Source organism: Heterodontus francisci, chromosome X, assembly GCF_036365525.1.
Source record: "Heterodontus francisci isolate sHetFra1 chromosome X, sHetFra1.hap1, whole genome shotgun sequence".
In the NCBI taxonomy this organism is placed as follows: Eukaryota; Metazoa; Chordata; class Chondrichthyes; order Heterodontiformes; family Heterodontidae; genus Heterodontus; species Heterodontus francisci.
Window position 1 is genome coordinate 20,889,420 of NC_090421.1, and position 14,061 is coordinate 20,903,480.

At 42.8% G+C, this 14,061-nt stretch overlaps 1 protein-coding gene across 2 annotated transcripts in view; it reads left to right on the forward strand.

Moving 5' to 3' along the window:
- tfcp2 (transcription factor CP2) overlaps positions 1-14,061 on the forward strand; it is a 170,809-nt gene that overhangs the window by 75,045 nt on the left and 81,703 nt on the right. For both annotated transcript variants that reach the window (XM_068024451.1, XM_068024452.1), the window contains exons 4-5: positions 926-1,031; positions 3,715-3,821. In XM_068024451.1, the coding sequence (XP_067880552.1) occupies positions 926-1,031; positions 3,715-3,821 (213 nt within the window). The remainder of the gene's footprint in view (positions 1-925; positions 1,032-3,714; positions 3,822-14,061) is intronic.

Sequence of the window (14,061 nt, forward strand, 5' to 3'; positions counted from 1 at the left end):
GAGCAGAGTAGGTCTGGAATAACTTGAAATCAACGATCGTATGTTGGGAGTGTTACTCCCATCCTGGTTAATCGTACTAGGTCATCACAGAAAGATGAAATATCTGAAGAAGAGAAAGAGCAATTGTGGAGGTGGATTTGTCAGGTGAACTGGTTAACACTAATACTGGATCAGATGCTAGTTTTGATGTGTTGGAGTTCAGTGCTACAATGAAACATCCTAAAATAGTGAATGTGTTAAAGGAAAGTAAAACATTAAGAAAAATAAATGTCGACAAATGTATACTTATGTCCTTTGGGGCAGCATGGATGGGAACTTGATTCGTCATTTTTAGTGAGATGTGTGTCTCTCTGCCCTGCTCCTCTTTTCCCCCCCCCCCCCCGCCGCCCACCATTCAGATGCAGATGGACCTTCTGCATGTTTTATTTCAGATTTCTTGCATTTACAAGATTTTGTTTTTCCATTTTCCTGTCTGTTTGTGGAGCCTTGCAGTACAACTTCATCTAGTAACATAACTAGATAGGAGTTTTACACAAAACCACATTTTCAGTGTTATCCAATAAAATAAAATGTTTTGATTTAAAACTAATGCAGATATTAAAGGCACTGGTTGAGTGGAGTCACTAACCCTGTAAACAGTACCGAGACAGACCATTTTAACCGTAGGAGAAAATTTAGCTTCTGGCTAATTATTTGAGCTGTATTGACTTTTCAAACTTTTTTTTGTTGGAAATGTTTCCCAATTATTCTCATGTGTCTTCAAAAATAAGTCTCCATGCTTGTAACTCATTGCAATGGTGAAACAGCCTAGTTATTTACTTTATTTTTGACTTCAATTATATTGACGAAAATATAAATTTGGGAAAAGTGTGTGCAATTGAGCTAATAGTTTCTAAAACCGCTGCTTTGCTTTTTTTCCCCCTAGAGTATTATCAGAGTGGTATTTCATGACCGGCGTCTACAGTACACTGAACACCAACAGTTGGAGGGATGGAGGTGGAACCGGCCGGGAGACAGGATCCTAGATTTGGGTACTTTGTCCATTTAGTGCAGTGCAGACTTTCAGACATGCACGCATTGTTTTATGTACTTCAGACCAAGTCGGTGTTTAATCTAATGTTTGACTTAATGGATTAAAGTTCAATGATTGTACTAAACACTGAACCTGAGCTGCTTATAGTCTTGATCAACTGTGGAAGGCCTTTAATGCCAAATGAACTACTCTTAACACATGTCGCTATGCTAAAGTGGAAACTTTTGTGGTGATTCTGGCTTGGTGCATAATAGTGTGCCAATGTGGTATGGCAAGGTATGCGTAGCTGCAGTTTCCCCACACACAAGTGGAATATGTGTTGAACCGAGGCGTGTTTTTCCTGGGATAAAATGTTTGAAGTCAGGTTTTCCCTGGCTATATTCACATTCCTCCCACTAGCTGATTGTAATGTCTGAGAACAGGCCAGCTGCTTCCCTCTGGGCTGCTGAATGGTGTTTGGCATTGAGGACCTAAAATTGGAAAGGGGAAGCAAGAATAGACATCTATTTAAAAAAAATCTTTAGTTATACTTTGCTGTTCTAGATATAAATTTGTCCTGGATTTCAAGATCTTTGTTCTTGTCCCTTTCCCATCTACAAATCTGAGGGACTTGTGACGCAGGCAGTTTGACTGCTTGTGAAGGAGCCTTGCATTTTGTTGGAATAGAATTACTGGAGTTACTTTTGCATGTTGTGATTGAATGGCCAGGATGTATCTAGATTGTTCCAGTGTGAAATGAGGGATATGCCCTTCTGCAGGGGGAGTAACTCTTGTGATTTAAAAGCTGTATTTTCCCCAAATGTTGCATATTCAAAATGCTTGATAAATGCTCATCTTGTAGAGCAAGGATAATCTTAAACTCTTCCTCATCACAGTCTCATGTGGTCGTTCTCACTTCTGACATCAATTGTGAGGAGTTCTGGATTTAAATTTGAGGCTATCTACTCTGTTGCCCTGTCCCTCTGCCTCCCAAAACCCACATCACTCTGCATCCTCTACCTTTTTATGCTTCTATTCTTGCCTCTACTTTGGCCTGCCATCATCGGATATCACCATGGCTGGAACCCATCGCTAGCTCTTGTGACAACCTGACCAAGTTCACACCAATTCCATTTTCTTTCCTCAGCTAAGTAGTACTCGATAGTGTCAACCTCTCCCTTTGTCCAGGCATTGTTCCTTTTTGCTCTTTCAACTGCATCCATTTTCTCCAGCTACCACCCACTTCTAAGCATTCTTTTCCATTCAAGAAACTTGCTGCTATCTCTCAATTCTGTGCCCATCACTTCCTTTAATTTTTCAGTTTGGTTTCCACCTAAGTCCCAGCGCTGAATACTTCAGTTAATGTCTCCTGCGACTGCCACTGCACCGTGCTATCCCTTGTCCTTCACCCCTCTGTTTCAACGTAGATGATCTTATCTTCCACCATGCAGAATTGTACAATATTACAGCACAGGAGGAAATTATTCGGTCCATCGTACCTATTTTCTCAGAGTGCTATCCATTTAGTCTCATTTTAATTTTCACTCTTTTTCCACCATACATGTTTATATTTTTTTCTTTAATATATGTTCACTTCCGGAAGAGCTGCAGTTTCTCTAATAGCTTAGAATTAAATTATAATTGCTCATCCCTGCTATTGTTAGTGAATCCTCCTTCATCTGCTATAACTTGATATCTTTCCTAAAGAAGGGCATTCAAAGCTAAGCATAATCTCACTGTGGCCTAACCAATAATTTGTAGATATAACATTGCCTTTGTACTTTGCCCCATTTATAAAATGTAGATTCCTGTGTGTTCTATTTTACAGCTTTATTAACTTGTCTTCCTACATGTAAATATTTGTGTATTTAATCCCTTAAATTTCACTGTTCCTCTACTCTTCCTCTGTTCCTTCGAAAGTTTTACAATTTATTATATATTTTCTGTCCTTATTCTTCCTACCCCAGCCTGACAAAATGTATCTCATTTTTCCTCATTAAATTTCATCTGACATCTATTTGCCCAGTCTAGTAATGCCTTATGTACTCCTGACTCACTACAGTTCTCTACAAAATTAACCACACTCACTATTGTCATGGTCCATAAATGTTGCTACTATGTCCCAATATCCAAGCCTAGATCATATTTTGAGAGCATTGGGGTCTGGAGGAATAATGAAGGCACATGGTAAATGTTGCCCTTTTGGTAACCCCCCTTGGTTGTACTGGAAATATTTAATGTGTTTTCGGTGGAGCAGAATATTGTCCTTAGTTTGTATATTAGTAAATTGAGGCATTTTTTAAAATGACCTGTTTTATCCCAAATTACAGGAAAGCTAAAATCAGTTGGGACTAAGAATACAAGATTCAAAATTTACAGCACCCCCGTCCCCACAAAAGTAAGATTTGTAAAGCTGCACATTATCGAACTCTGCACTTTATCTTCAAGAGTAATCCATGTGGCTGCTGATCTTTTTGATTTTAATTCATTCATGGGATGTTGGCATTGCTGGCAAGGCCAGCATTTATTGCCCAGCCCCACTTGTCCTTGAGAAGGTAGTGATGAGCCAACAAATGCAACATTTTCTGCTTTTTGTCTGGATAGCGTTACCAAATGCAATATACTTGAGATAATAATTCCTTGATTGGCAGTTCAGATTGAATTAGCATGTTGCTGCAATAATTCCTGTTTTTATTTTCCAGATATTCCTTTGTCAGTAGGGATTGTTGACCCCAGAGCAAATCCAACACAACTAAATACAGTGGAGTTTCTTTGGGACCCTTCAAAAAGAACCTCTGTATTTATACAGGTATGATGTCTCTTCCATTATTCAGGGTTTAGTACATCCTGATTATTTACTTCTCAAGCATATTCCTCACATCCATGTTGTGTATGTACCAATTTTATGAGAAGGTAATAGAAATAGAAAACATTGGTATGTAAATTTTTAATTTTTATTCCTTTACTTCTACACTGATTTTGTTTCTGCCCCAACATACTGATATTTCAGTAACTTGGCTGAAATGGGAAGGAGTTGCACTATGACCTAATCCTTGATCAGTAGGTTATGTGAGAAACCCAGTTGAGACCAGGCATCTGCAGGGGAAAGCTTATATGAACATCCCAGTCCAGATTAGAATTGAGAGCTCTCCTGATGACCCAATAGGCAGGAGGCCACAGAGAACAAAAGGTCCTGAGTTGATTATTGATGTGTGCTGAGTTTAATCTCAGCTTTGGCTGCATCAGTGCCCCTGGACTAGGCAGTTTAAAAACGGCCAGGGTCTCTGCTACTGAAATGGTTCTGATCCCTACTGAAAAGCGCACATCTGGATGTATGGTGAGAACAGTGTTGTGACCAGGTGAGAAAGGTGTCTAGGGGTCTCTTTTCAGCCTTCACTTGGTCTTACTGTAACAGGATTTAATTTTTAAACAGTGTTTTGAGCTCCCCCTTGGTGAATCCTTGTTCGCCACTTTCCAATTATAAGGCAAAGAAATGAGCACAAACAGGCTTTCTTGGGTGTAAAGAAGAAAAGTGAAATTTATTAAAACCTAAACTCTAGTTCAGTTAACGCCTACGGATATATGCTACACCCCATGCTAGGATGCATACGCGATACGCACATGCAAATAGAGACAGAAAAGAACAGAAGAAAAATAAAGTAGAGAGGTTTGAGGCAATCTCTGAAGAGGGATTTTTGTTACTGTGCTTCGAGCTCACTGTAGAGTCCTTGCTTGTAGGTAGATCCTGCTTTTCGTTGGGGTCCAGTATTCTTCTTGAACCTTGTTCACTGTCGGAGACTTTTTGCTCTTGAGGTTCATATGTCTTCAATGGTTTCAGAAGCTGGTGAGAGAGATGAGAGCAGACAGGAGAGGGGTGGCAAGCCAGCCATGGGAGCAAGGTCTTTTCAGTCCAGGAGCAAACAACTTTCTGACTTCAAATTCTGTTTTTCCAATTTAAAACTCCCCTAGTTGGCCAGCAGGTGGTCACTTGACTGACTGGTTTCACTAGGTTTCTTCTGTGTATTGGGGCAGGGACTGGTTCCTTTGTTCCAACACTGCTAGTATGAAATAAAAGTCTTTCCAGCCAAGGGCTTGGCAACCCCTTGTAATAGGCCTGTTGTTCTTCCCAGCAACAATTTTGAAATTTAATGTCCATGTGGTGAAATATATGTGCCTCATTCTTGGCAGGTGGGGGCCTGCATGACAACAGGCTTTGACTTGGCTGTGATGCCTTGCAGTCCAGTAGCCTGCTGCCATACACTGGCTGTCATGTGAAGGATGGAAACTGAGACAAGGTCCTGGAATTGTGCTCAGCATGAGCCTGTAGACTCAAAAGCGATGGGGAGTGAAAAACTGAATTTTTTAAAAATATAAATGCAAACAGTGCAGTTTGAAACTTGTATGCAAGGCTGGAGTTCAGTGCTTGTGTTGCTGGTAAAACTGGTTAACCTTTTCTTGAATACTTTTACCCCTACCCACTACGTTCAGCTAAGCTGTACACTGTTACCTTTCTTGCTGAATTTCAAACTTAAAATAATTGAAACCCACTTCCCACCCAAAAAAGACCAAAACAAAATGTGAAAAGTTTGTTTTTTGCAGGGTGGAGAGGATTAAAAAGGTTTTAATCTGAATTGTCTGTTAATTTTATCAAAAATTCTCCAGATTTCTCATTCATGTTTGAATAAATATGTCTTCATGTAATGGGTGGGGGACGATTCTACTGATTTATACTGCCTTGTAGCTAACTTCCCCAACAGTTTCCGATTCAGTCCAGTATTACACTGAAGTACAGCATTATGCATCCATGGTGCTTGGTTATACTGATTTAAGGGAAAAGGGTGGGGGGTGGGCATTGAAATGTCTCCTTGAGGCATTGTCAATCCAATCACATCTGTCACTTTTGCTGAAACAAGGCGTCCCTGATTTTTCACCCATTCTCGAACATATTTTTATTTATTTGATCATGGGATGTGAGTGTTGCTGGCAAGGCCAGCATTTGTTGCTCTATCCAGACCCCTCATGATTTTGAAGACCTCTATCAAATAACTTCTCAGACTTCTGTTCAAGGAAAACAGTCCTAACTTCTCCAATCTATCTTCATAACTGAAATTCCTCATCCCTGGAACCATTCTCGTGAATCTTTTCTGTACTCTCTTCAATGCCCTCACGTCTTTCCTAAAGTGCAGCGCCCAGAACTGGACGCAATACTCCAGCTGAGCCCGAACTAGTGTCTTATGCAAGTTCAACATAACTTCCTTGCTCTTGTACTCTATGCCACTATTAATAAAGCCCAGGATATTGTATGCTTTATTAACCACTCTCTCAACCTGTCCTGCCACCTTCAATAACTTATGCACATATTTACCCAGGTCCCTCTGCTCCTGCACCCCCTTTAGAATTGTATCCTTTATTTTATATTGTGTCTCCATGTTCTTCCTACCAAAATTAATCACTTCACATTTCTCTGCATTGAACTTCATCTGCCACCTGTCTGCCCATTCCACCAACTTGTCTATGTCCTTTTGGAGTTCTACACTGTCCTCCTCACAGTTTACAATGCTTCCAAGTTTGTTATCATCTGCCAACTTTGAAATTGTGCCCTGTACACCAAGGTCTAGGTCATTAATATATATCAGGAAAAGCAAGGGTCCCAACACTGATGCCTGGGGAACTCTACTACAAACATTCCTCCAGCCTGAAAAACATCCGTTAACCACTACACTTTGTTTCCTGACACTCAGCCAATTTCATATCCATGTTGCTTCTTCTTCTTTGGCCTCCTTATCTCAAGAGACAATGGGTAAGCACCTGGAAGTGGTCAGTGGTTTGTGGAGCAGCGCCTGGAGTGGCTAGAAAGGCCAATTCTAGAGTGACAGACTCTTCCACAGGTGTTGCAGAAAAATTTGTTTGTCGGGGCTGTTACACAATTTCATATCCATGTTGCTACCGTCCCTTTTATTCCCTGAGCTACAAGTTTGCTCACAAGTCTGTTGTGTGGCACTGTATCAAACGCCTTTTAAAAGTCCATGTACACCACATCAACAGCATTGCCCTCATCAACCCTCTGTTACCTCCTCAAAAAAAACTCCAGCAAGTTAGTTAAACATGATTTTCCCTTAAGAAATCCATGCTGGCTTTCCTGAATTAACCCACATTTGTCCATGTGACTATTAATTTTGTCCTGGATTATTTTTTCTAAAAGTTTCCCCACCACTGAGGTTAAACTGACTGGCCTGTAGTTGCTGAGCTTATCTTTACACCCTTTTTTGAACAAGGGTGTAATGTTTGCAATTCTCCAGTCCTCTGGTACCACCCCTGAGTCTAAGGAAGACTTGAAAATTATGGGCAGGGCGTCTGTAATTTCCAACCTCATTTCCATCAGTATCCTTGAATGCATCTCATCTGGCCCTGGTGCTTTATCCAGTTTAAGTACAGACAGCCTATCTAATACATCCTCTTTATCAATTTTAAACCCCCCTAGTGTCTGACTTGCCTCCTCTTTCACCATTGCCTGGGTTTGCATCTTCTTCCTTGGTAAAGACAGATGCAAAGTATTCATTTAATACCTCAGCTATGCCCTCTGCCTCTACATGTAAATCCCTTTATGGATCCTAATCGGCCCCACTCCTCCTTTTACCACCCTTTTATTATTTATATGTGTACAGAAAACTTTGGGATTTCCTTTAATGCTAGCTACCAGTCTCTTTATATGCTCTCTCTTTGCTTCTCTTAATTGCTTTTTCACTTCCCCTCCGGACCTTTTTTTTCATTATTCATTCATGGGATGTGGGCATCACTGGCCAGGCCAGCATTTACTGCCCATCCCTAATTGCCCTTGAGAAGGTGGTGGTGAGCTGCTGCCTTGAACCACTGCAGTCCATTTGGGGTAGGTATTCATTCTTTTTTTATTGACTTTGTAGGAAGAACATGGAGAGACAATATAAAATAAAGGATACAATTCCAAAGGGGGTGCAGGAGCATAGGGACCGAGGTATATATGTGCATAAGTTATTGGAGGTGGCAGGACAGGTTGAGAGAGTGGTTAATAAAGCATACAATATCCTGGGCTTTATTAATAGGGGCATAGAGTACAAGAGCAAGGAAGTTATGTTGAACTTGCATAAGACACTGGTTGAGCCTCAGCTGGAGTATTTGCGTCTAGTTCTGGTCTCCGCACTTTAGGAAAGACGTGAGGGCATTGAAGAGAGTACAGAAAAGATTCACGAGGCTGGTTCCAGGGATGAGGAATTTCAGGTTAGGTACAACTGAGTGGCTTGCTAGGCCATTTCAGAGGACATGTAAGAGTAAGGACAGCAGATTTCCTTCCCTAAAGGACATTAGTGAACCAGATGGGTTTTTACAACAATCGACAATGGTTTCATGGCCATCATTAGACTAGCTTTTAATTCCAGATTTATTAATTAAATTCAAATTCCACCTTCTGCTGTGGTGGGATTCGAACCCATGTCCCCAGAGAAATACCCTGGGTCTCTGGGTTACTAGTCCAGTGACAATACCACTACGCCACCGCCTACCCCTAATATTCAGCCTGTTTCTCAATAGTATTTTCTACCTGGCATCTGTCATAAGCACACTTTTTCTTCTTTATCTTAATCTCTTTTGTCATCCGTAAGCTCTGGATTTATTTGCCCTACTTTTCCCCTTCGAGGGAACATACCCTGACTGTGTCCGAACTATCTCTTCTTTGAAGGTAGCCCATTGTTCAGCTACTGGTTTTCCTGCCAGCTTTTGACTCCAGTTTATTCACCCCAGCTCCATTCTTACCCCATTGAAGTTGGCTTTCCTCCAGTTAATTATTCTTACCCTGGATTGCTCTTTGTCCTTTTCCATAGTCAGCCTAAACCTTATGATACAATGATCACTCTCCCCTAAATGCTCTCTTACTGATACTTGATCCACTTGGCCCACCTCATTCCCAAGAACCAGGTCCAGCAGTGCCTCCTTTCTCGTTGGACTAGAAACATAATGTTGCAGAAAACTTTCGTGGACACACACTAGGAAGTCTTGCCCCTCTCTGCCCTTTACGTGACTATTATCCCAGTCTATGATTTGATAATTAAAATCCCCCATTATAGCTACCCTCTTATTTTTGCACCTCTGTAATTTCCTTACAGATTTGTTCCTCCCACGTCCTTCCCACTAGTTGGTGGCCTATAGACAACACCGAGCAATGTAACTGCACCTTTTTTGTTCTTTAGCTCCAGCCAAATTGATTCTGTCCTCGACCCCTCTGGGACATCCTTTTTCTCCAGCACTGCAATGCTCTCCTTAATCAATACAGCCACCCCTCCCCATTTTTTTCCCTTTCCTATCTTTTCTGAGTGCCTTGTATCCAAGAACATTTAGCATCCAGTCCTGCCCTTCTTTGAAGCAGGGCTGCTTCAGTATCTGAGGAGTCACGAATGGTGCTGAGCATTGTGCAATCACCAGTGAACATCCCCACTTTTGACCTTATGATGGAGGGGAGGTCCATAGAACCATAGAAAAATTACAGCACAGAAGGAGGCCTTTCAGCCCATCATGCCGGCACTGTCTGAAAAAACTAGCCACCCAGCTAGTCATTGATGAAGCAGCTGAAGATGGTTGGGCCCAGGACACTACCCCTGAGGAGCTCCTGCTGTAATGTCCTGGGACTGAGATGATTGATCTCCAATTACTACAGCCATCTTCCTTTGTGCTAGGTATGACTCCAACCAGCGGAGACTTTTCTCCTGATCCCCATTGACTCCAGTTTTGCTAGGGCTCCTCGGGAACAAGGATGACTTTCTTCCACTCCAAGGTTGTGGGTCCTTAGGTGACAATAGTCCAATTCTTGATCCGCACACTCTGACACAGGTGGGGCAGGTGGTGTTTGGTGAGGCAAGTGAATAGGATGCTCAAATTTCCAAATGCTCCTTCTGCCGTTTGCACTTGGTTGCTGCCTGAGAATGTCGACATTCAAACTGGCTGGCACCTTCGTGGATGTTTCTTCATTTTGAGCGGTCTCAGTCAAGAGATTCCCACGAATCAGTGGAGATGTCACATTTTTTCAGGGAGGCTTAAGGGAAATCCTTGAAGGATTTCCTCTGCCCTCCTGGCAGCCTCTTGCCATGATGGAGCTCGGAGTAGAAAACCTGTTTTGGGAGTCTTGTATCAGGCATGTGGACAACGTGGCCCGCCCAACGTAACTGCCTTGATGTCAAGGGCAGTCACTCTCGTCTCGCCTCTGGAGTTTAGCTCTTTTGTCCATGTTTGGACCAAGGCTGTAATGAGGTCAGGAGCTGAGTGGCCCTGGCGAAACCCAAACTGAGCATCACTGAGCAGGTTATTGCTAAGTAAGTGCCGCTTGATAGCACAGTCGACAACCCCTCCCATCACTTTATTGATGATTGAGAGTAGACTGATAGGGTGGTAACTGGCTGGATCGGATTTGTCCTGCTTTTTGTGCACAGGACATACCTGGGCAATTTTCCACATTGCAGGGTAGATGCCAGTGTTGTAGCTATAATGGAACAGCTTGGCGAGAAGCGCAGCTAGTTCTGGAGCACAGGTCTTCAGTACTATTGCCGGAATGTTGTCAGGGCCCATAGCCTTTGCAGTATCCAGTGCCTTCAGCTGTTTCTTGATATCACATGAAGTGAATTGGATTGGCTGAAGTCTGGCATCTGTAATGCTGGGGACTTCAGGAGGAGACCGAGATGGTACATCCACTCAATATTTCTGGCTGAAGATGGATGCAAATGCTTCAGCCTTATCTTTTGCACTGATGTGCTGGGCTCTACCATGGTTGAGGATGGGGATGTTTGTGGAGCCGCCTCCTGTTAATTGTATAATTGTCCACCACCATTCACGACTGGATATGGCAGGACTGCAGAGCTTAGATCTGATCTGTTGGTTGTGGGATTGCTTAGCTCTGTCTGTTGCATGCTGCTTATGTTGTTTGGCATGCAGGTAGTCCTGTGTTATAGCTTCACCAGGCTGACACCTCATTTTTAGCACAGTGGTAGTGCCACACATGATGGTGGGTATCCTCCGTATGAAGACGGGACTTTGTCTCCACAAGTACCGTGCGGGCAAAATAAAGGAAAATCCGAAGTATATTAAGGGTAAGAGGATAACCAGGGAAAGAGTAGGGCCCATTAGGGACCAAAGTGGCAATCTGTGTGTGGAGCCGGAGGACATGGGTGAGGTTTTAAATGATTACTTTTCATCGGTGTTCACTATGGAGAAGGACGATGTAGGTGTAGAGATCAGGGAGGGGGATTGTGATATACTTGAACATATTAGCATTGAAAGGGAGGAAGTATTAGCTGTTTTTGCAGGCTTAAAAGTGGGTAAATCCTAAGGCCCAGATGAGATGTTTCCCAGGCTGTTATGTGAGGCAAGGGAGGAGATAGCAGGGGCTCTGACACACAAATTTTCAAATCTTCTCTGGCCACAGGAGAGGGACTGGAGGACAGCGAATGTGGTACCATTATTCAAAAAGAGTAGAAGAGATAAACCAGGTAATTACGGGCTGGTGAGCCTAACATCAGTGGTTGGGAAACTATTGGAAAAAATTCTGAGGGACAGGATTATCTCCACTTGGAGAGGCAGGGATTAATCATAGTCAGCATGGCTTTGTCAGGGGGAGATCCTATCCAACTAACCTGATTGAATTTTCGAGGTGGTGACGAGATGTGTCAATGAGGGTAAAGCTGTTGATGTAGTCTACATGGATTTCAGTAAGGCTTTTGATAAGGTCCTGCATGGGAGATTGGTTAAGAAGGTAAGAGCCCATGGGATCCAGGGCAATTTGGCAAATTGGATCCAAAATTGGCTTCGTGGCAGGAGCCAGAGGGTGATAATCGAGGGTTGTTTTTGCGATTGGAAGCCTGTGACCAGTGGTGTATCACAGGGATCGGTGCTGGGACCCTTGCTGTTTGTAGTGTACATTAATAATTTAGACGTGAATATAGGAATTATGATAAGTCAGTTCGCAGATGACACGAAAATTGGTCGTGTTGTAAATAGTGAGGGGGAAAGCCTTGGATTACAGGACAATATAGATGGGCTGGTAAAATGGGCGGAGCAGTGGCAAATGGAATTTAATCCTGAAAAGTGTGAGGTGATGCATTTTGGGAGGACTAACAAGGCAAGGGAATATACAATGGATGGTAACTTAGAAATAGGAGCACAGTAGGCCCAACGGCCCTTCGAGCCTGCTCCACCATTCATCATGATCATGGCTGATCATCCAACTCAGTAACCTGTTCCCACTTTCCCCCCATACCCTTTGATCCCTTCAGACCCAAGAGCTATATCTAACTCCTTCTTGAAAACATACAATGTTTTGGCCTCAATTGCTTTCTGTGGTAGCGAATTCCACAGGCTCACCACTCTCTGGGTGAAGAAATTTCTCCTCATCTCAGTCCTGAAAGGTTTACCCCGTATCCTTAGACTATGACCCCTGGTTCTGCACTCCCCCACCATCGGGAACATCCTTCCTGCATCTACCCTGTCAAGTCCTGTTAGAATTTTATAGGTTTCTATGAGATTCCTCCTCGCTCTTCTGAACTCCAGCGAATATAATCCTAACCGACTCAATTTCTCCTCATATGTCAGTCCCGCCATCCCAGGAATCAGTCTGGTAAACCTTCGCTGCACTCCCTGTATAGCAAGAACATACTTCCTCAGATAAGGAGACCAAAACTGCACACAATATTCCAGGTGTGGCCTCACCAAGGCCCTGTATAATTGCAGCAAGACATCCCTGCTCCTTTACTCAAATCCTCTCGCTATGAAGGCCAACGTACCATTTGCCTTTTTTACCGCCTGTTGCACCTGCATGCTTACCTTCAGCAACTGGTGTATGAGAACACCCAGGTCTCGCTGCATATTCCCCTCTCTCTGTTAATAGCCGTTCAGATAATCTGCCTTCCTATTTTTGTTACCAAAGTGGATAACCTCGCATTTATCCACATTTTACTGCATCTGCCATGCATTAGCCCACTCAGTCAACTTGTCCAAATCACCCTGAAGCCTCTCTGCTTCCTCCTCACAACTCGCCCTCCCACCCAGTTTTGTGTCATCTGCAAATTTGGAGATATTACATTTAGTTCCCTCATCTAAATCATTAATATATATTGTGAATAGCTGGGGTCCTAGCACCGATCCCTTCGGTACCCCACTAGTCACTGCCTGCCATTTGGAAAAAGACCCATTTATCCCTACTCTTTGTTTCCTGTCTGCCAACCAATTTTCTATCCATCGCAATACACTACCCCAATCCCATGTGCTTTAATTTTACACGCTAATCTGTTATGTGGGACTTTGTCGAAAGCCTCCAGAAAGTCCAAATAAACCACATCCACTGGCTCCCCTCATCAACTCTCCTAGTTACATCCTCGAAGAATTCTGGTAGGTTTGTCGAGCATGATTTCCCTTTCATAAATCCATGCTGACTCTGTCCGATTCTACCACTGTTCTCCAAGTGTTCTGCTATAAAATCTTTGATAATGGACTCTAGAATTTTCCCCACTATCGACGTCAGGCTGACTGGTCTATAATTTCCTGCTTTCTCTCTACCTCCCTTTTTAAATAAAAACAAGAAATGCTGGAAATACTCAGCAGGTCTGTCAGCATCAGTGGAGAGAGAAGCAGAGTTAACGTTTCAGGTCAGTGACCCTTCTTCAGAACTCTGCTTCTCTCTTCACAGATGCTGCCAGACCTGCTGAGTATTTCCAGCATTTCTTGTTTTTATTTCAGATTTCCAGCATCCGCAGTATTTTGCTTTTATTTCCCTTTTTAAATAGTGGGGTTACATTAGCTACCCTCCAATCTGTAAGAACTGTTCCAGAGTCTATAGAATCTTAAAAGATGACGCCCAATGCATCTACTATATCTAGGGCAACTTCCTTGAGTACTCTGGGATGCATACTATCAGGCCCTGGGGATTTATCGAACTTCAATCCCATCAATTTCCCCAACACCATTTCTCTACTAATACTGATTTCTTTCAATTCCTCTCTCTCACTCAGCCCTGTGGACCTATTTTTGTCTTCACCAAT